At 36.9% G+C, this 20,612-nt stretch overlaps 5 protein-coding genes across 10 annotated transcripts; 2 read left to right on the top strand and 3 right to left on the bottom strand.

Annotated features, from left to right (window-relative positions):
• Positions 1-2,216: 2,216 nt before the first annotated feature.
• On the bottom strand, positions 2,217-3,217 carry Rpl30 (ribosomal protein L30). The gene is made up of 4 exons (XM_076424833.1): positions 3,121-3,217; positions 2,987-3,031; positions 2,683-2,828; positions 2,217-2,439 (listed from the first exon to the last, which is right to left on the bottom strand). Exons 2-4 carry the CDS (start codon positions 3,005-3,007, stop codon positions 2,262-2,264), a joined length of 345 nt encoding a protein of 114 aa, XP_076280948.1. The 5' UTR covers positions 3,008-3,031; positions 3,121-3,217; the 3' UTR covers positions 2,217-2,261.
• Positions 3,218-3,573: 356 nt separating this feature from the next.
• Mpi (mannose phosphate isomerase) lies at positions 3,574-6,378 on the top strand. 5 transcript variants are annotated; one of them, XM_076424826.1, is made up of 6 exons: positions 3,574-3,591; positions 4,873-5,203; positions 5,274-5,589; positions 5,649-5,816; positions 5,888-6,090; positions 6,172-6,378. In XM_076424826.1, the coding sequence occupies exons 2-6, from the start codon at positions 4,886-4,888 to the stop codon at positions 6,376-6,378; spliced, it is 1,212 nt and encodes a 403-aa protein (XP_076280941.1). In that variant the 5' UTR covers positions 3,574-3,591; positions 4,873-4,885. The 5 variants fall into 5 exon arrangements, with proteins under 5 accessions (XP_076280941.1, XP_076280943.1, XP_076280942.1 ...); XM_076424828.1 differs by lacking the exon at positions 3,574-3,591 and adding an exon at positions 4,025-4,152; XM_076424827.1 differs by lacking the exon at positions 3,574-3,591 and adding an exon at positions 4,153-4,236.
• A 1,532-nt stretch (positions 6,379-7,910) lies between these two features.
• Tfiifbeta (transcription factor TFIIFbeta) lies at positions 7,911-9,847 on the bottom strand. Its single transcript, XM_076424831.1, has 6 exons — positions 9,505-9,847; positions 9,270-9,421; positions 9,101-9,190; positions 8,897-9,021; positions 8,682-8,825; positions 7,911-8,563 (listed from the first exon to the last, which is right to left on the bottom strand). Exons 1-6 carry the CDS (start codon positions 9,759-9,761, stop codon positions 8,408-8,410), a joined length of 924 nt encoding a protein of 307 aa, XP_076280946.1. The 5' UTR covers positions 9,762-9,847; the 3' UTR covers positions 7,911-8,407.
• Positions 9,848-10,002: 155 nt separating this feature from the next.
• On the top strand, positions 10,003-11,205 carry Mrpl41 (mitochondrial ribosomal protein L41). Its single transcript, XM_076424832.1, has 3 exons — positions 10,003-10,162; positions 10,516-10,683; positions 10,792-11,205. The coding sequence occupies exons 2-3, from the start codon at positions 10,524-10,526 to the stop codon at positions 11,130-11,132; spliced, it is 501 nt and encodes a 166-aa protein (XP_076280947.1). The 5' UTR covers positions 10,003-10,162; positions 10,516-10,523; the 3' UTR covers positions 11,133-11,205.
• Positions 11,206-12,321: 1,116 nt separating this feature from the next.
• On the bottom strand, positions 12,322-19,614 carry LOC143209340 (uncharacterized). Of its 2 annotated transcripts, none has more exons than XM_076424824.1 (10): positions 19,347-19,614; positions 17,979-18,172; positions 17,748-17,894; positions 17,351-17,671; positions 17,149-17,272; positions 16,865-17,076; positions 16,629-16,774; positions 15,490-16,034; positions 14,920-15,335; positions 12,322-14,012 (listed from the first exon to the last, which is right to left on the bottom strand). In XM_076424824.1, exons 2-10 carry the CDS (start codon positions 18,102-18,104, stop codon positions 13,893-13,895), a joined length of 2,157 nt encoding a protein of 718 aa, XP_076280939.1. In that variant the 5' UTR covers positions 18,105-18,172; positions 19,347-19,614; the 3' UTR covers positions 12,322-13,892. The 2 variants fall into 2 exon arrangements, with proteins under 2 accessions (XP_076280939.1, XP_076280940.1); XM_076424825.1 differs by lacking the exon at positions 19,347-19,614 and adding an exon at positions 18,792-19,322.
• Positions 19,615-20,612: the final 998 nt, after the last annotated feature.

Here is a 20,612-nt window from a genome sequence, read left to right as displayed (position 1 = left end):
GCGGTGATTCGCGTAAGTATAGCAGCCCTCCGATTCGTAAACGTAATCGTGGAAAGCGCTGCTGTGTCGTTTATCACGATATTTTATTGGCCAAGGCCTTTTTCTTACGTCGCCGCTCGCCAGCACGAGCCCGCACGAACCGCCGCTGCGCCGCGCCGCGGACGCGATTGTGATCGAGCAAAACCTCGTTTACTGCCTCGTTCCTAGCCTTTCGCACTTTTACGCGAATTTCCTCGGCAATAAAACTGCGAATAATGGACGGGGAGTGGAATTATCGCGAAAACAGTATTTGTAACTACATACGAGTTACTGGAAAACAGTGATTATCAGCTTGCTATAATTGAACGTGGAAACCTTGTTAAATAAATATCTGTCCTGATCAGTTGTACAGTATTTCACGGTTAAATTTCACGGAATTTCGTTCGGTTCAATGTCTACGACCTATCCCTACTCTTCCCCTACCATTTACTGCTTCGATTTAGCCTACTTTTTTAGTATATAAAATCATCAATTTGAAAAACAGCAGGAAATCGCAGTTACCATATGTTGTGGAAACTTCAACGCCTGCCAATCTCCTCGGTGATATCGATGCTCGGACAAGCGACAACGTTTCCAATACATATGGACAATTGTAGAAATTATATTCAAATGCTCTCTCTGTTTGTGATTATACTAAAATATTATTTGCAGACGATAGCTACCCTTTATGATATTTGTGTTTATCCATTTTGATGGGTACAAAACGATTCCGGTGAAATAGTCTAGCGTAGTTTAGCCTAGCAAATGTAATCGTTCTTCGATTAAAAGACTTAATTATTCGTATAGAATGATTGTATGTACATTTTCTTCGAAAAATAGAAAATAGAAAAATTTTGTACTGAAATCTTCTTCAACCTCCATAGAACCTTCCATAGAAAATCCTTCACTTGCGCTTCCAATAATGAATAAGTAATGAGATAGTCGCTTTATCACAAAACACACTACTATACAATCAAAGGAGACGAATATATATTTTAGCTACTAAGTAATTTCAAGAAGTGAAATAAACAACAATTTTTGTCAAGGGTCCTATCCTGTGCGCCAGAGGGTTAATATTAGAAGCGCACTCGCAGCATCGAAATCCTTAAATAAGCGAACAACCTCGCGAAAACCAACAAACAAAATTTCCAAGTGATGTAGCAAGTATTTAACTGTAAAAAGACGTAAGCTATCTCATCTCTATGTTACTGCGAGCCTTATGTAATTATGTTGGAGTGTTCATCGGGCCGAGTGGCGTTGTAAAACGTAAGCGACGGTACGGCGCGATGCATTATTAAAAATCGCATCGTGCAGGCTGCGCCTTTGTTGAGCATCGGAGATCCGCGAATGTATTTCAATTACACCCATCCGCCGTTCCCTTGCCAGCTCATTGAAAACGAGACAAATGGTATATATCGTGGTATCACAGCTGAGTGGAATAAACCAGGAGAAGGTTACATCGTTCAAAGTGGGAGGCGCCCGATCAGCGACCAATAGAAAGAGCCGCCACCCACGAAGCTATAAAAATTAATTTATCACATGGATCGCCGCCTACGCCATTGCTCGGTTCGCAAACTCGTGATTTCGCAGCATCCCACCAGATAGCGTAATCTGTCGGGTCCTCATTGATCTCTGTATCTCGCATATTCAATTATATTTTTAGAACGAAACCGAATATAAATTGAATATGAACCGAATATGAATTGAAAATCATTGTAAACCACAATTCGAATGATTACCTATAGTATATATAGTAAAGTATTTTATTAAATATTTATTCCGTAAAAAAGGTTGAAATATTAATACGAATGTGTTTTTCAATTTTTTCAAATACTATTATAATGTTGAATAGATATACAACATAAACTAGATATACAGAACAGCCCCGTACCACCGACGAGATACTATTATCTCGTCGGTGTCGCGCCCAATGTTACCGACAGCTCACGGATTTAGGTATATCAGCAAGAACTGAATATGTATTCTGTATACTTCATTTTTACTACTTTCGTGGCTACAATACAAATGTATGTATATGTATAAATAGTATTTATGAAGTATGTATTACAAAAATACGAAATATAGTTCTATACATAACACTATCTTTATTACCCATGTCATTAAAATTTTAGATCTTAGGTTAAGAATTAAGATCCCTATAGAGTAAGGTAAAAATATCCTATTAGTATTAAGTAAAATTTCATATAGGTTTTTTATATTTTTATTCAGTAAAAAATATACATTTATGTCTGATCACCAAGGGGCATAGATTTGATGATGTCAGAGTTTCCAGGGTCTGTGATAGAAAGGGTACATACCCTAAAGTATTTCCCACAAGCAGTACCTAATTCTATGTTGTTTCCCATATAGTGGTGTACACCGGTCTTAGCTAACATGGCATAATATTCGATCTCCGATTTCCTGTTAAAAGAAAAATACAAAAGTTTATAGACACTAGTCCATTATTTTGTACAGAAATTGTCTCTGCACTCACGGGCAGAGACGTGAGACTACTCCGTAGAACTCCCATGACGAATAGATGAATTATTATCATCGTTAAAAATGTAAAATCTATGCAAAATTATTTTTAAAACTTGCAGATATGATTTCAAATTTTTCTAATCGTCTCATTATTTTTAGGGGAGTACTACATCTCAGTCTCACCGTAGAGGAGGTGTGTTGTTAGCAATGATGACCAATTTCGCTTTGCCTTGCCGAAGGGATTTCAGCGTCTGTTTATAGCCCAGGACACATTTTCCTGACTTCATAACCAAGGCCAATCTGGCGTTGATACCATCCTGGGACTTCTTCTGTTCAATCGAAAAAGAATTCATGAAATCATTGTGCAACATACGTAAGTAATAAAGCCGATTCTAAATCCCCGTAAATACATTTCATATAATAGTAATTACTAAATACATAACATTATGAATAAATGATGGAATTTGCAATAGATGAAATTATTTACCTGCTTCTTCTTGGCTACCATTTTTGTGTTTAATTATATCTACGTCTGAAAGGATATTTATAAATAACTTAGCAACGTTTGTATTGAATTGTTGAATGTCACTCTAACTCTAAAATATTAAAACATTACGATACTTGTCTGTGCTCGTCTGCACGCGCGGTGCACGCGCGTAAGTAGTAAGTACTGCCATAGAACATAGAACACATCGAACGTGAAAGGTAAAAGTGCCTGGAAATCTCGAAACGAGTTCGCGCCATGAAATACAAAATATATAGAGAAGGATACTCCCGTTACGCAACCACTTTGAAGTGTTGCAGCTTATTGGCCAGCTAGAGTAGGCTGTGCTCAGCTGTGCTTATTCTTATTAGTAAAACTAGTTCAATTTTGTTCATGTATTGGATAAAGATGAGATTATTTATATTGTTTGAATTTTATTGTCCAATTCGATCATTTAAACTCAAACGAAATCGGTTTGTCTGTTTACCATAGAGGAAAAGAAAATTCTGTCCACTATATTTTTATCATAAACCGAACTGTCACACGTCACACGTTATGAGTCCGCTTCAACTGTACAAACAAGAGATGAAGAGATCGATAACATTTGTGTAAATATGAGATTTCTATAAAATTATACAAATATATCAATGTGTAACAAATTAGATCTCACTCAGAGATTAATCAGAGATTAATCCACATTTTTATATATGTATATTCCGTGAATGCTGTAACTTTTATTCGAAACAAAATTCTCACCATCTATATATATACTATACTCACAAATTGAATGAAAGAGCTGAAAGGGAATTGAGAAATAATTAGGAAATCAATGCAGTTCATAAAAAATTAACGAGAAAGCAAAATGAAATTACGAAGTTGTAACATCATTTATACAAACGAATTATTACAGGTGTTATCCAGTGTTATCAGTGGGAATGATAACAAACGTATACTCCCGGTGTCTCACAAGTTGTCTCGTGGCAGGAATTTGAAAGGAATGCGGCAGTAAGCCGTCCGATTGGGTCATTCCATTCGCACTCTCAGTTCTAGCTGAATTATTGGCTGAGGTGTGTAACGTCACGGCCTAACTATTGGCTGCGGGCGAGGCCCCCTTTGCCCCTGTGCCGTCCAGCCGTCTCGTGAGACAACTTGTGAGGCGCGGAGAGTATGTAAGTATTTAGTTATTTATACAGCCTGTTCTTTACCTGCCTTAGTTTTATGTAAACGTTAGCAAAGTATATTAGTACATATTTGTAAGTATAAAAATAAATAAGGAATTATACGTATATGTTTTTAAATTAAATATATGATTGTATTAAATATTTCTATGTGTAAATGTATTAGTGTGCAAGTGAAAATTTGTTGCATTTTGTATACCGGGTGATTCACAAGACCTATGTAAATAGCTTCAGGCCACCTAAATATGTAGCTCCGTCAGGCTTGAAGATAGAAGAAAATGTTAGAGAAAAGTTGTACTGTTGAAGGAAGCAAATATGGTGATACAAAAAAATGTTCTGATTGTTGTCATTTTCAAGGTCTTTTGCAGGTCATCGATGATTTTAAAATAGCCTCATATATTTTTAACTTCACAGTGTTGTAGCTAATGTCAATACGAGTTCAATGATGCGGTACACTATGATCGTCAAATTACCTTGAACTGATAAATAAAACGAAAAAAATGATATAAAATGGAATTATTCTAGGTCGAAAGAAATGTTTAATTTTCGAGTTAAAATAGCTCCGAGTGCAAAGGGTTAACAGTACAACTTTTCTCTCTAACATTTTCCTCTATTTTCAAGTCCACCGGAGCTATTTAGGTGGCCTGTTTCTTGTGGATCACCTGATATATATAAAAATTTCATATATCAATATCCTGCTATCTATTACAGATATATTTGTACAATGGAACTTAAATGTAACGTACAAACGTACGATTGGGGAAAACTCGGAATAGATAGTACAGTTGCAGCATTGGTAAAATCTGCCAATTCGGAGATCACGTTGGATGAGAAAAAGCCATATGCTGAGCTATGGATGGGTACGCATCCCAATGGCCCTTCGCATATGAAGGATTTAAATATGTCTTTGGACGAATACATAAAAGACAATAGCAATGTTTTGGGCAGCGATGTTAGAAAAATATTCGGAGAACATTTACCATTTCTTTTTAAGGTTTTATCTGTGAACAAAGCACTGTCAATTCAGGTGCATCCGAATAAGGTATACAATATGTTCACCGAAACAATATTACTTTGTGTACTGAACTGTTAACTATAACATATAATTCTAGGAAAAAGCAGAAGAATTACATCAGCAATATCCTACTATTTATAAAGATGCAAATCACAAGCCTGAAATTGCAATAGCTTTGACACCTTTTGAAGCTCTCTGTGGCTTCCGTCCAGTTAGGGAGATAAAAGAATTTTTGAAGGTTCTTCCAGAGTTGCGTGCTATAATAGGAGAAGATAAAGTATCTAAGTTCATGACCACAGACGAAGCGAACACTAGAACAGCGTTGAAAACATGTTTCCATAGTCTCATGATCTGTGATCCTAGTTTAGTAGAATTACAGATTAGAAAGTTATTTGATAGATTATCTAGTTCAGGTAAATTTAATCATCCTGTTTAGTTAAGCCTTGTAATCAACCAAATCCTTTTATTTTAGACGAGTCTGTAAAACAGTCCTTGCATGCTAGCTTGTTAGAAAGACTATACTTGGATTATCCAGGAGATGTTGGGTGTTTGGGCATTTATTTTTTTAATCTTATAATAATGCAGCCTGGTGAGGCTATTTACCTTGGACCAAATGAACCCCATGCATATTTGTCGGGTGGTTAAGTATTTGATTGTACTTAGTACACCACATATTCACTGTAGCACATAATTTTAAAAGTATATTTACAGATTGCATAGAATGTATGGCATGTTCTGATAATGTAGTACGTGCAGGATTAACGCCTAAGTTGAAAGATGTGCCAACATTGATCGAAATGTTAACGTACAACTGTGAACCCGCTTCCGCGAAAAAATTTCAACCTTCTCGCGAAGACGATTGTACGGAAGTATTTCGTCCTCCTGTGTTGGACTTTGCAGTTGCTAAAATTACAGTGGGTTTTTCTATAATAGAATTTTATATTAGTAATTTTTCCTATGCTTCTATACATGTATGCTATGCATATACATTTTAGATACCTCCAGGAAGGTCTTCTTACGATATCATTCCTAGAAGTACAGCTAGTATTTTAATTATTATAAACGGGAAAGGTGAGATTTCATCATCAAAAGTTCTGTACAGAGGATCGGTCGTATTCATTCCGGCAAATGAAAAAATTGGAATTAAAGTTTTATGTGGATGTCATCCGATGACAATGTTCCAAGCTTTTGTAAATGTTTAAAGGAAGTATCTAGATGCACTGAAGATGCGATAAACGGTAACAGTAATATTGCACTTGTTGGAATATGCAACATCTTCTATCGTATTAGGCCAATATCATCTATCAATATTCTATCCAATAAATATAGTTTTTAATTCTATTGTGAGACGCGATTGTTCTCTAATTACATCAGTCTTTCATATTTTGTAAGATCACATCACAGCAGAAGGATCATTATTTCTACAGCACTTTTACATGCTTCTCAGTTTAAAGTATTTTATTAATCTTTGATGATATAAGTATCAGCCATGCAGTTGCATTAGTAATTTATACAATAGACAATTGCATTAGTATATATACATTAGGGACACGACTAGTTCACAAAAGAAGTCACTCGTCTGCTCGAATGCCTCCTCCGCTCGGTCGTAGTGTCCCTCCCATCGTCTCCCGGTCCAGCGCGGCGGCCTTGAGCTCCAGGCGTAGGTGCTCCTCAGCTTGAGGAGGATCTGGGAAATATCGCGGATGACCAGCTCCTGCTGCTTGAGGAGTTCCTCCATCCCGATGAGAACGTCTGATTCGGCTACTAGCAGCGGGTGCAGTTACACAATCGGCTTTGTCTTCTAGTGGTGTTCGCTGGAAGCGGTCTGATGACCCACGAAGCGTACGGGGAACGGGGTTCTCTCGTCCGTCTTCGTTAATCCGGCTCGAAGGACCAAAAATGTTCCGTCTTTTACGGAACGTGAATGCCGGCAACGACGATGGGACGGACACGAGAAGATTAGACATAACGGTTTCACAAATATAACTATTTATAATTATATTTACAAGATCTATATATTCTTATGTACAATTTCGCGTAGGCGCGGAATGCACATTCACGAGTCATTGTCATTTTATAAAAATGACTTTGCCGGTGTAATGCAAAAGTGTCTCAGCACGCTTTGGACTCTTCTCTCCGCGTCTCGGTGCGCGGGGGTATATATAATCACCTTCCCAGCGTGAGGAAGGAATGTCGCGGGGTACGCGTTGCCGAACGGTTCGGCAGGGAAACGGCGCGTTTGAATCGAATACGGCCAGTACGAGCAATCGTTTGGCGGGCGTTATTGTTGTCGGGCACAGCCGACGGTTGAGCCCGAATAACATTTATGTAAAATTTTGTATTTTTATCAATAGACTGCGAACATTTTCTTAGTAAGGCATTCCATAGTTCACATTATAAACAATAGAATATAGAGTTGATTTGTGTGTATAATATTTTGAATATTAACGAACAATTTGCTATTTCTCGTGATATTTTTGTATGCATGTCGAAAAAGTTATTAGTCTTTGTTTTAGTATATTTATATTGTAAAAGAGTATGTAAAAAATATTGTACTTCCGTACTATTTTTATATGACAGTTGAAGACAATGTGCAATCAACTCTAGTCAATTTTTGTGAGGAAGTAAATATTTTCTTAATTTTGTTATGTATACAGGAAAATTAGAGAGTTTCCTATTTTATTACATTTTATTATGTGCCATTTAAACATACTATTAAATAAAGCAATAATACTTTGTTTTTGGAAAAAAACGTCAATTTATTTTTCAGATCACATGTAAAATTTGTGTTTAAAACATTCTAATGAATGTGTTATTGTTCACGCACAATGTAAGCAATATTAAAATAACATGTAACATCTACAAATCTATTGAAACTATACAATCCCTTTTCTTATGAAATATAAATATACATTTTATAAATTGACAATTTTCACTTATGTAACAATAAAAGATTTATATTGTTAGCATGGTACAGTAAGTTATTCAAACTGAAAATTGTATGTATTTAAGAAGAAAGGAATAAATTGTTACAATCATAATGTCTACCAAGAATTGTGTACAACCCAGAGAAAAATAATTGTAAGTGTATAAAATTTTAAAAATTGTCAGAATTATATATATATATATTCTGCACAGCCTTGATTTCAAGATTATATAAAATATTCTATTTTCGTCCATGCTTAAATTAATCAAATGTATGAGAAAAAATGTATGTACAAGTACCATAAGTTAATCGTCATCGGAATCATCTTTCTTTTGAGCATTTTCAGCGGCTCTATCCTCATCCTTGTAATGTCTGTATTCCGGTTTCAATTCCCACATATTTCTATGAGGATTTTTTAGATTATAATTACATACTTCATTTAATATTTCCTTCAGATATACCTGAAAAATAAAAATTAATATTTACAACAGATATAATAAGTATATACATATATATATATATACAATATATAATATATATATATATATACACATGTACAACTATTTAAAATAAACTAACAATTGGCTGCCTCGTAATTTTCACAAGATCTCTTATATTATAATACTGATGTTTCTCGAAGGCAGCAAACAACATATCTAATACTGCATCCTTGTCATCTCGCATCTTTTTGCCTTCAGCCTTCTTCTTCTCTGCATATTCAATCTATAAACCACATAATTACATTAATATAAAAGCAAATATATTATTCGAACTACTACAAATACAATACTGACATTATGTTTGTGATCAGAAACAGGTTTGAAATTTTGAACTACTCTATCCAATTGCTGAACTTGTCTCTGCGGCACAGAAGCTCTTTTGATACTTTGTAATTTCAATTTCATATAACAATTATCAGCTGAAAGTAAGATGAACACATGAATAATGTGCCTTTTAACGTTAACGGATGTATAAATATCATATAATAAAATCACTACCATATGGTCGACATTCTAATTTCTGTACAATCCTCCCTTCCATATAAAGTTTCTCGATCTCAGGAACAATGGAATCGGAATTATTCGATGCTATAAAATATGTACAATTTAGGAATACACATTTGAACGTAAGGTATTCTAAAGATATTAATCAAGTTTAGAGACTTACGCGTGACATGCGAAAATACACCTAACATCTGTTTAGTTACAGTTGTAACATCTAATCTATGTTGTTTGGGGATTTCTTCCTCTCCTGGCTCCTTCAAAGCTAAAACTGCTTCTGACAGTTTGAGAGATACTTCTGCTTTTTGACCAGGATTTCTAACGTAACCCAGACACATGAAATTTAGCGTTTTCATAAAATTAATAAGATTTAACAAAACAATTTCAAGACTGAAACCTACTTAGTTATCTTTAATTTTCCAACTTCTATGTTGCCAGGTGCTTTCTCCCATTTATTAGCTATGTATTTTGGTACTTTGACTAACCAAACACCTCTGCCAGCATTGCTTAAATCTAATTCCTTTTCTGTATGCGAAGTATTTGCTGACATCGTACTTATCTCGATCGAACAATTGTCTAAAAAATTAGCTACTGTATTCGTAAAACGAATCAAATTATTATTTGTAAATTCGTAACACTTGATGCATTTGCATGTCATCAATTTCTTTCTGTGTATATTCGAACAATGATCAACAATTGTCAAGACTGATTTAACAATATGTAAATAAGGAACAGAACCATTTCATTTTTCTAAGTACTCTGTGCTCTATGGTGAAACCATAATGCTACCTACCGCTCAATGTACGGTACTATCGGTACTATAACCACCAATAACCACCGACGAGATTCGTTGGTGCTCGACGTGACCGTAGTATTCAGTAGTATTCGAGTGACACGATCTTCCATAAGGCTAGCAGTCTTTAATAGTATCTGATCCATGCTATAACCTAATATAAGAGTGGTCAGCAGAGTGGTCAGTGATCTGTTTCGCGAAGTAAATAGTTATCTTGTAGTGCAACAAACATTAATAAACAGATATAAACAAAATAGTAATTTATGGTAAATTTATTGAATTACTAATTAAGTTTTAAGCAATTTGTGAGACAGTAATAATTTGAAAAATACATGTCATAATTCGTAATTCTAATCTTACATGATTCCAGTGATATCATTTTTGCAGAGATTTTCATTTAAAATATTTCCTATTTGATTTAATGATAGATAATTATATGATATGTTTATAGATAATAGTGTGTTAAGCTATGCAAAGAAAGAATATCTGAATACAGTTGAAATCAGAAGCATTAGATTTCGATAGAAAATAACCTACATAAATAAATATTTTAATAAAAGACGTAGCAATCGATCATTTCATAATTATATGAATAACTTGTGTTATCTGTATCTTTCAGAAATTACGATGTCATCGACGTGTATGGTTATAAGTCGACGAATTTCGACTTCGTCTGTTTGTTATGGCAAGCGAAATTTTCGAAAATTTCTATTATACAACAAGCGAGGTAGTCGTGCATTTAAACAGGAACAAGCAACCAATCCGGATTGCGACATCCCAATCGATAGTAAGTTCTTTTTCTTTTAACCATTACATGTTTATTGAATGCATTAAAATAAAGTCTCATATTTGTAAATAGAAGATAGGTTATATTGTACTATTTAATTCTTTTTAGAGAGAGGGGTAAGAACAACAGGGCTGCGTGTAGGGGATAAATTCGTTATTATACCAGAAATGATACCAGAGATTATTGTGCCTTCACTGAAGGATTTTGATTTAAAACCATACGTTTCCTATAAAGTTAAAGATGTGCAAAATCGTGAATTCACAGCTAAAGACTTATTCAACATAGTATATGCAAAGAAAATCAAAGCGGATTTTGAAGCAAATCAATTGGGTCCAAACGGTGAACCGTTAAATCCCAGTGAATACGAAAAGTTAACGCCCAAGGAAGCAAAGCTGAGGGCAGAACAAACTGGTACAGATATTTTTACCGAAGGCAGAGAATCTACTTGAATTGGAAATGTAACTGTGTTTGATGTAAATATAAGTTAAGCAAATGGAACGATAAAAATGAAAGTTCATGGTATTTGAGTAACTTTAATATCCTGTAGACATAGAAGTAGCATTTCATTTTGCAGTCTGCATATGGTTTTATTTAGTATTTTCATACACGCAATGTATACACTTGCTGACAGTTTTTCAGTTGATAAATAGTAATTACTTACTATCATACATGACAGCAAGGAAACAATAAAACAAATAATTCCTTGCAAATGTAAAAACGGATATTTTGGTTAGCAACGTTTTTCCCTATTTTTTTTTGTTTAATTCGTATTGCCATATTCTAATACAATATGTTTGAACAAGTCCATGAAACACTCGTTCTTGTGGTCGGATAACATCGCCAAACGATAGTAATATGTCATTGTCGGTGATGGCGTTTCTCTTTTGAAAAGATTTGTTTGGTATTAAAATTGTGTTCTTAGAATTAATCATGAAACTAATTTACGCGCTAATCAATAGAATGTCATACATTTTACAAATGATATTTGTTGCATGCAACGTGAAAGTATTAGTTTAATAAAGACATGAATGCTGAACGGTGCCAAAACCGATTTTCAATTCCTGAGTTTTTGTTCGCACATTTATGGGAGGGTCTTTTGAGAGAATTATATGCCAGAACAAGATCCCGGTCTGATTATGCTAACTTAACAGCTATCGTTTTTTTTACTTATCAAAAGACTTTGAGCGAAGTTTGATTGTTATTTTTTTGTTGGGTAAAAAATGGCGGAAAATTTGAATATTAAAGTCGTTGTCAGTTGTGCGCGGCCGGTATTGCTTCCTACTGACTAGACTACTAGAATCTAATATATATTTGCCTTGGAAAGTGCTGTATTCGTATCAAAATGTACAAATAGATTTTTTTTTAGTTATGTCACCGATTCATTTCTCTTTCCATCTCAATTTTCAATCATACAAAAAGCTCGTGAAGCAGAACTGCTCGTTTATTTCGTTTCAAGTGAAATGATAACTTTGTACTAACATTTATGCGCGGTAATAGTACCCAGTAACTATATGAATGTGACCTACATTCTTTGTAGAAAACCAGAACGCATACAAAATGTATAATTTAACATGTAAACAATCATTTTCATTAAAGATCGTGTATACAACAGTTTTATTTAAACATCTTTACAGAATGCAGCACTTTATTTTCCTTTTTTTTCAACAGCAGCTACTATTTATCGCTATTTATTATTGTTTTTATTATTTCCTAACTCACTATAACCATCATAATGAAGAGTGGAATGATAAAACAGCTAAATTTTGTACAACATTATCGCACTAATCGTTTAACGGAAATGTATAACAAAAATGTTCAACGTAGTTTCCTTAATTCCACTCCTCAATTAATTGCATAGAAAAGCAGAAGTGGCATAATTCTTGCATCTGATTCTAAATAAGTCTTGTTTCAGTCATTCCTGTGAAGGAAAGATTATTGCACCCCTACACCTTATGCTATGTATAATTACTTGTCTTTTATTTGAGTACTGATATTTATTTTCATTCTGTGACAGTACACTAAACGTTTCCCATAACGAACAGTTTATTAAATGGAAGTTACCAAAGAACCAATGAATCAACCGAAGAGTTTTATTTTTCGATTATTGTAGACCGGAATAGCTTGGAAACAATAAAAGTGACAGGATAAATACATAAGCAATACCATAATCGTATGATAATTTGCTGAAATGTATTCAGGAAGCACATCAAAAGCACTCTTCTTAATTGTCATTAAAATATGCATGACTATACACGTTGTACTTCCAATTAAACATAGCCATTTTAAAGCAAGACATATGCCACTCGCTTATGAATATAAACTTGGTTGGTGTTTTTTTTTCTTGTTAATTATCAGTCTATGATATAATTGGATATTCGACTGATAAAAATCAGCCAGTCGATAGGTATGCTACTACATGACAAAGATTTCTTTTTTCTGTTTTAATAATATTCATCTCATTACATGTATACAGGGTATGGCCGGGCGGGTGACACAACCAGGCAGGGGATGATTCTACATGTAAACATAAAATTGACAAGGATTAACATTTTCTCGTTTGACACCTCGTTTTCGAGAAAATCGATTTTGAAAATGCAGCAAATATACGTGCTACTGATAGGAATCGTCTGACGCGTCTGATCATGACCAACCGATTCTACTTCCTGTGTATACTGAAGCACGCGAACCCGACGGATCTTTAAAGTCTAACTTCTCGAAAACGAGGCGTCAAACTAAAAAATGTTATTCCTTTTTCTCGATTGATTTTTACATGTAGAATCATCCCCTGCCTGGTTGTACCACTCGTCCGGCCACACCTTGTATATGGCATGTATGTAATTGTTCCGTGAATGAAACACGTGTGTACGTATATAAATATAGGTGATCAATTGTACGCTCGACACAGAATGTAAAATAAAATTATGCGAGAATAGCAAATCTTTGGCATGTAGTAACCATGTACCTTCCATCTAATCAAAGATTTTGTGTATGAAAGCTAGATGGAGGAAACGGTTCTAAAAAGAAATTTATACAAAGTCATTCTTGGACACTTAGAAAATAGATACGATAATATATGTAATTGTATAAATAAAGATACTGATATGGAAAGACTAGGAAGGCAATACTGCTTATTGTATCTGGTATGTAGAATCTAGTCTTTCAGACTCAAAATCTCCAATTCAACGCTAAAAGTACAACAGGGTAGATGTTCATTCCATTGGATCCCCAACGTGTTCGAAGATGGTTGAATGAGGGTTGCTTCCGGTGGCCCATAAAAAGCCACCCACACTACCAGGTGGCAAGTATGATGCTCCTCCACTGAGACCCACCTGACATATTTTCTTCTTTAAATTATTTACATTTCGTATAATTTTTGTGCTCAATATTTTGATCAAGTTGTCTCAAAATAAAATAAGATCTAGGAAGCCAAATAAGGAAAGGTACTACAAATGATATGCATTTCTCAAGCTTCATGTTTAGGTGTTGTTAACACTGTATTGTTCAGGGAGAGTCCTTCATCGCAGTTGTGCTAAAATATAGCGGACTACTTATCATTCTCTGTATAGCGTCGGTGTATCGGTGCATAAATCATGTGTTATTGTCTGAATAGGTGTATTTAACAGGCACAAACATATCTCTATAAATTAACATTGCACAGTTATCAAAACAAAATTTCGTTTTTGCAATTTTGCGATGCAGGTGAACCGCAATCCAATTTGTCTCTGAAGGTCGACACGTTTCCTTTTTCGTTTTTGTTAACTGTACAGTAAACGTTCGGTCGGGGTTTAGTTACATGCACGAGAAGTAAGGCAAATCAGAGTGAACAATAAACTGCCAAATTAAAGAAAAATAATTATTTATTTGCATCTAACACAAATAATTGTGCTATCGTATCACAAGTAACATCTAGTCACTAATGTCATAAACAACGCTAATAATATTTACATCGAATCATCATTGTGAACATGATACACGCTCACAACAATGTTGACACTATAAAAGGAACTGTAATATAATACTCTGTGTTTGAGTTTGAGTATAAGTACACAATTCTGTCACGATTTGAATTTGCTCCAAAAAGCAATGACGTCACACGATCGTTGAACAGATACCAACGAGTTATTTTTCGTTCTTTTTTTATTTCGGCCCGATAACGTTCTCTTTTCTTTTTTTTTTATTATTAGTCGGCTCAACCCAAACGGTGTTTTTTTTTTAAACTTCTATTTATAGAATTACCTGTTGACTCCACAGCAATGTCCTTTCTGCTAACTGACAATCTGCTGCTAGTCGGGACGGCAGGCTTTTCCATCTTTCCTCGTCCCGTTTTCTTTCTCTATCAAAGTCTCTGTCAACGTGTCCCTGAGATAACGGTGGTAAGATTTGAGTCCTCTGAGCTAGTTTATAACTATCCTGTCTCGGTACATGGTCAGTACGCCTGCCTGCGGCGCTCGTCGACACAGAGATTGGTGTCGGACTTCCACCGCCTCTGTGTCTATGATAGAGGTTTCGTTTTTGTTGCAACATTCGCTGTTGCACTAACAACTGCAATTGCGTACTGAAGTCACCGCGAAGTTTGAATTGTTGATTCTCAGGTGGTGTAGACGGCGGTCTTAAATGAACAAGGTCCAAATGACCCCTTGCTTTGCCCGAATCTACGAAGATAGACAACAATTACAATTTTTCCTTTTTAGATTTATAAAATTCTAATTTCAACCTCATTATAGATATGGTCCAATAATTCGGTACTGCTGAGGTCCCTAGCATTCCAGATTATCGGAATTTTACTGTAATAGACAATTGACATACCTTGAATACTTCGCTGCTTAGTCGGTCTGTCTCCGCCACCTTGCTGACAGAATAGTAGTCTGGGTCCACCATCAGAGGCTCTGCGACCTTGAGACACTCTGGATATTCTGCCGGTTATTGGTGATGGACTCAAAGTTGGCGGGGGAGTGCAGGACGGCAAACTGCTCGTGAACGAGTTTGCCCCGGAGTAATCTGGCGGGCAACCAGAATCAAAACTGGATTCAAAAAGTTCGGACGACGAACTACCACTACCGCCGGCAATGAACAATGTTGTTCGACTAGGAGGATCAATAGGATCCATAAGTGGAGTATCAAAATGGTGTTGATAATCACTTAATCGTCGATTGACTATCTGACTGTCAATTCGTTGACTGATATCATGATCTAGGCCTAGTCTATGTTCTTCGAGCTTGATCTGAGCTTCTCTCAGTTCATCGCCGCTCGGACCCTCTTCCAGGTCACCTTCCGCGCTGCAGCATCCTTCGTCGGTCGAAGAGCTAGTCGAACTAAACCTTTTGCCACCTCGAGTCGCATCTTCCCTTGTTCTAGACAACGAAAATGTAACACATGTTACGAATATCGAATAACACGGATATTACGATTGTTTAGCGCGCAAATGGTACATATCCACTTATGAAGATTTATAACACTCTTGCTTTATCTTGCTTGACGTGTTAATCACTATAATACTTTTGAGAAATGTTTAAGACTGCGTATACAATTTCATGAATTCAAGTACAACGAAGCAGGTAGGAAACATTAAATATAAACAAAAGGCAATTATAAATTCAGTTGCGTGAAATGAAATCTTAATGTAAAACAGAAAAACAGAAAGCAATAAAAGAAAATGGGGATTTACCAAAACTAAAGCGACACCGAAGTGTTTCCAATCCGACCTGTCCCGATTAAATCTCCAAATATGCGTCACCGACACTAAAGATCAACGTCCCACTAAGCTATCGCTGGAAACAGAAATGATACGATTAAAATTCAGTTCTATCTCTCTTTTTTGTTCGTTTTCGAAACTATTTCTGACTGGCAGGATTGGAAGTTGTACAACAAAGTTACATCAACGTTAATTCAAATAATAAAAGGTAGGAAACGATAAAGTGCAATAAAAGAATTTATTTGCCACATACCTTGATTTGAATTTGTCCTCCTTTGTTCTTGCTACACTAGGCCAGCAACTATTGTTTGTCGAGCTACTAATACGATGTTGCTTCAGCCTCTCCAGTAGCAAGAAATAAATGGCAGCGTGATGATCATAACTGCTCTTCCTTAAAGACTGGTGAAAGAGAAAACATGTTATCTTAAAATACATTTTCTTGTTTAAACTTGCTAACACGTGGATACACATTGCAGACATAGAAAATACCTCTCTGGTCCGTGTAATATCTATGCCTAAGCCGTGCATAAGTCGCAGTATTTGCTCATTTGGTTCTTGGATGGACGAGGATGGTCTTGTTATGATCATTGAACAAATAGTGTCTGCAGATCCTGCCATCCAGCGATGTCGCTTTATTTGTGGAATGGTGTATCGTTTTGATGGTTCCAAAACCAACATTTTGCGAATTAAACTTTCACAATCTGGAACGAGAATTTAACATGTATTTTCTATACTAAACAAAGAAATCTATAGTTACGTGGGGAAGAACGTACCTGTGCTCATGAAGTATGGAATTCTAAATCTTCCACTGAGAACACGGTCTCTCAAAGACTGAAGGGTAGAACCATCAAAGGGCAGTGCTCCGCATACTAATACATACAGTACTACACCTAAACTCTGTAAAAACAAAGAAAAAGCACGTTAAAGTATTTACGTCGGTTATTGTGCGTCAGACGAATTTGTAAAAGTGCTTACCCACACATCAATTTCAGGGCCAGCATAATGTTTCCCTCGAAAGACTTCAGGTGCCGCGTAAGGGGGGCTACCACACCACGTGCTTAATCTTTCGCCGGGCGAGAATCTATTGCTAAATCCGAAGTCAGCGATTTTTACGTTCATCTGAGCGTCCAAGAGTAAATTTTCAGCTTTGAGATCACGATGCGCTACACCCGTCGCGTGGCAGTATTCAACCGCAGAGAGTATTTGAGCAAACGTTGCACGAGCTCTGGGTTCTCCCATTCGTCCGTATCGTGCAATATAGTCAAATATTTCACCTTTGCTCGCATATTCGCACACCTAAGAAAGGTATGCTATTATACTCCGTTTTTTAAATTCTATAAATCTATTTAAAATGTCTTCTATACAAGCCTACCATATATATCATATTTGTTGTTTCCATAACTTGATATAATTTGACAATATGTGGGTGTTCCAGTTGCTTCATTATTTCTACTTCTCTATAAACTTTTTCAAGATTCGTGGGATCCAATTGTGATTTATCAATTATTTTAATGGCTACCTAAAAAGAGACATAACGTTAAATTATTTTTATTCAATTTTCAGTTAGGATACCTTTGATAGTATGCATATTGATTATATTTACCTCTGTCTTAGTGATACGATGTCTAGCTAATTTCACCACAGCAAAGTTCCCTTTGCCGATGGTGCCTTCAATGTCATAAAATCCGACACGAATTTGGATCTTGCTTTGTCCCACTCCAGAATCCATTTTTTTGGTAAAAATTGTCCTCTCACCAGCCTCTGAATGATTGTTTTTTTATTGTAGCTTAAAAATGCCTGTAATTGATATACAAAGGAAGAGATAAGTTAAAAATGTCTACAATTAAACAAAATTAGCTTCTAGCTTTAAAACCATTTTTCTTGCTGCGGAATGATTTATATTAACCACTGTTGTATTCTATTGTGTAACATTGTCACGAATGCATAATTGAATCAGCTACCTGACAAGAGGGAGTATTTGACTAACACAAGACTCATGTAAAATTTTCAACTGATGTATTTTAAATACAACACTATTTCGTTTTATTTCAAGTCGTTCTAAGTTAAAAAATAAGTATCGCAATTCTGTTACGAGATCAATGACATTGTTTCAAAATATTTAATTATAAACAAGCATCACAGTTCCAATGAAAGTACGGACGGAGGAAATATATTCCTCGTATGATCAGAGAAAATATTCTTATTTCCCAAGTTTCCATACACCGTTCACATCATATTTCCCCTTGACGTCAACTACTTGAATTATTTCGATTAACATTGCAAATAACGAACGGTCATCCAGCAGAAAGAAATTGCTCGAAACGAGCCGTATACAATCGTCGCGGCGATTGGAACAAGCCGACGTCGTTTTGATTGCAATCGTTGCCACCAATAAAACAGGTCGTTCACTGTTTACCATCCGAAACGCATCAGTTCGTCCGGATCCGATCGAAAATTGACATGCTCCGAAATTAAAATGCCATCGTCTCACGATAATACGCGATCCATGCATGGAAAAAGCGACGACATTGTTCCGGGGGTAAAAGTGCCGAACGCTTGCGGGCAAACCTCCGCGCGAGAGAAAGACAGGGGGGAGGGAGAAGCTTCTTCGCAAAAGTGTAAAAGCTTCCTGCAACAAGTACAATAGGTATTCTCGACTGACGTCACGGATCGACAACGACCTCTTGCTCATCGACGGGTCCAGGATCGATACTCGTCGATAGTCTTCGATAAGACGATAAAAGGAGAAAGAGAACGAGGGAGACAGAGAGAGAGGAGAAGAAGAAAAGAGACAGTGAAAGAAAGAGAACATGGAACGAGAGAGAGAGAAAAATGTTGGAAAGGTCCGAGAGAACGGCCGATGCGGTCGATGATCGTCCTTGGTGACGAACAATCCACGGACACGGATACGGAAGCAAGCAGGGGAGCACCGCACGGGTAACGTTGTTTGACAAGTTACTCGGCTACTTACACGTTCGATCCTGGCCCGAATTACCGGGGGCTGCACGTTCCGGACCGGCAGAACCGTTTCTGAACCGAGGGAAACGCGTTGTCGCTACCGACCTCGACGGGTGCGTAAGGTCGGGGAGCCCGTGCCATCGGTGAGAAGTCGTCCTTCACGTTCACGAGATTCCGTGTCTCGTCCCGGAGCGGCGGCGTTCCTACCGCGCGAGTCGTAGGAGCTTCGCGTAACGCGACGGTTCGATACCGACTGACCGACAGCCATGTTGCTACCCCCCTGCCTACGCCAGAGTCGCCGGCCCCGTCCCCTCCCCCCGTTCCCTCTCCACCCCCTCGTCTATGTCTCAGCCATTCTTAGCGAACATCACCGCTACCACCACCACCACCACCACCCTTCCCTCGTCGGTTCTTTCCTCCCACCCCGCAGTCGATGTCGCACCTCCACCACCAGCACGCGTCACCACGAAGCGTCGGACGCGAACGCGCGCGCACGTTATCTTCGAGAATTGACGTCAACGTATGCGCTACTATCGTCTCATCGTTAATTGTTTTCTGGGTGTAATTGCAAGGCAAATAGCCAGTGTGCCACCACGTGGTCGAACCGTACACCGACCGACTGCGGCCGACCACTATCTCTCTCTCTCTTTCTCCCTCTCCCTCTTTTTCTGTTTCTGCGGCTGCTTCTTCTTCTTCTTCTTCTTTTCTGTTACGTCGTTCGAACGATTCCCCGTTCCCCTCGCGACCGGCTCCACAATACTAGCAACAGCCAGCCGACACTATTCGATCCGTCGTACCACAGTGTTTCGATTCAATGGACGAAAATCAAATATTCCACGTGTAAGATCTCGGAAACCACCTCCCGGGAAATGTTAGGTACGAAACGCAGCTCGTAACGTTACCTATAACCTTTGACAAATGTATCCCGGGTTGTTTCCTTAGCCTGAACTTTCATGCCGAGCTTTTAACGCTGTGGTATCCTGATTGTTGGTACGCCATTTTTCAGTTATTTCGAGCAATTTTGTTTTATCCTTTCCATTACGTGGTTGGTATACGAGATTTGAAGATTAAAGTGTTTCGAAGTACCGCCATACCTTTTTTTACGCGAGTTTTGTAGGCTCCTTGAGTAGGAAATCTGTATGGGTGAATAATTTTGAGGCTTTACTAGTTGAGAATTTTTGTGTTTTTTTTTTTTTATTTTGAGGGTATATATTAATGTAATTGTTGAAGGAAATGCGGTGGAAGCATGCGGTGTACGGCCGGTTGACTACGCAACGGG

This window comes from Lasioglossum baleicum, chromosome 6, assembly GCF_051020765.1.
Source record: "Lasioglossum baleicum chromosome 6, iyLasBale1, whole genome shotgun sequence".
NCBI lineage: Eukaryota > Metazoa > Arthropoda > Insecta > Hymenoptera > Halictidae > Lasioglossum > Lasioglossum baleicum.
This window is presented reverse-complemented; position numbering and strand designations above follow the sequence as displayed.

Coding starts and splice junctions, on each gene's coding strand:
- Rpl30 (XM_076424833.1), bottom strand. CDS start 3,007: ATGGTAGCCAAGAAGAAGCAG. Junction 2,829..2,986: donor TGGTAGCCAAGAAGAAGCAG/GTAAATAATTTC, acceptor TCGATTGAACAG/AAGAAGTCCCAGGATGGTAT. Junction 2,440..2,682: donor AACAACACACCTCCTCTACG/GTGAGACTGAGA, acceptor TTCTTTTAACAG/GAAATCGGAGATCGAATATT.
- LOC143209340 (XM_076424824.1), bottom strand. CDS start 18,104: ATGGATTCTGGAGTGGGACAAAGCAAGATCCAAATTCGTGTCGGATTT. Junction 17,895..17,978: donor ATCGTATCACTAAGACAGAG/GTAAATATAATC, acceptor GTCTCTTTTTAG/GTAGCCATTAAAATAATTGA. Junction 17,672..17,747: donor CAACAAATATGATATATATG/GTAGGCTTGTAT, acceptor TACCTTTCTTAG/GTGTGCGAATATGCGAGCAA.
- Tfiifbeta (XM_076424831.1), bottom strand. CDS start 9,761: ATGACATGCAAATGCATCAAGTGTTACGAATTTACAAATAATAATTTG. Junction 9,191..9,269: donor TGTATTTTCGCATGTCACGC/GTAAGTCTCTAA, acceptor CATATTTTATAG/CATCGAATAATTCCGATTCC. Junction 9,022..9,100: donor ATTAGAATGTCGACCATATG/GTAGTGATTTTA, acceptor TCTTACTTTCAG/CTGATAATTGTTATATGAAA.
- Mrpl41 (XM_076424832.1), top strand. CDS start 10,524: ATGTCATCGACGTGTATGGTTATAAGTCGACGAATTTCGACTTCGTCT. Junction 10,684..10,791: donor TTGCGACATCCCAATCGATA/GTAAGTTCTTTT, acceptor AATTCTTTTTAG/AGAGAGGGGTAAGAACAACA.
- Mpi (XM_076424826.1), top strand. CDS start 4,886: ATGGAACTTAAATGTAACGTACAAACGTACGATTGGGGAAAACTCGGA. Junction 5,590..5,648: donor TGATAGATTATCTAGTTCAG/GTAAATTTAATC, acceptor CTTTTATTTTAG/ACGAGTCTGTAAAACAGTCC. Junction 5,817..5,887: donor CCATGCATATTTGTCGGGTG/GTTAAGTATTTG, acceptor GTATATTTACAG/ATTGCATAGAATGTATGGCA.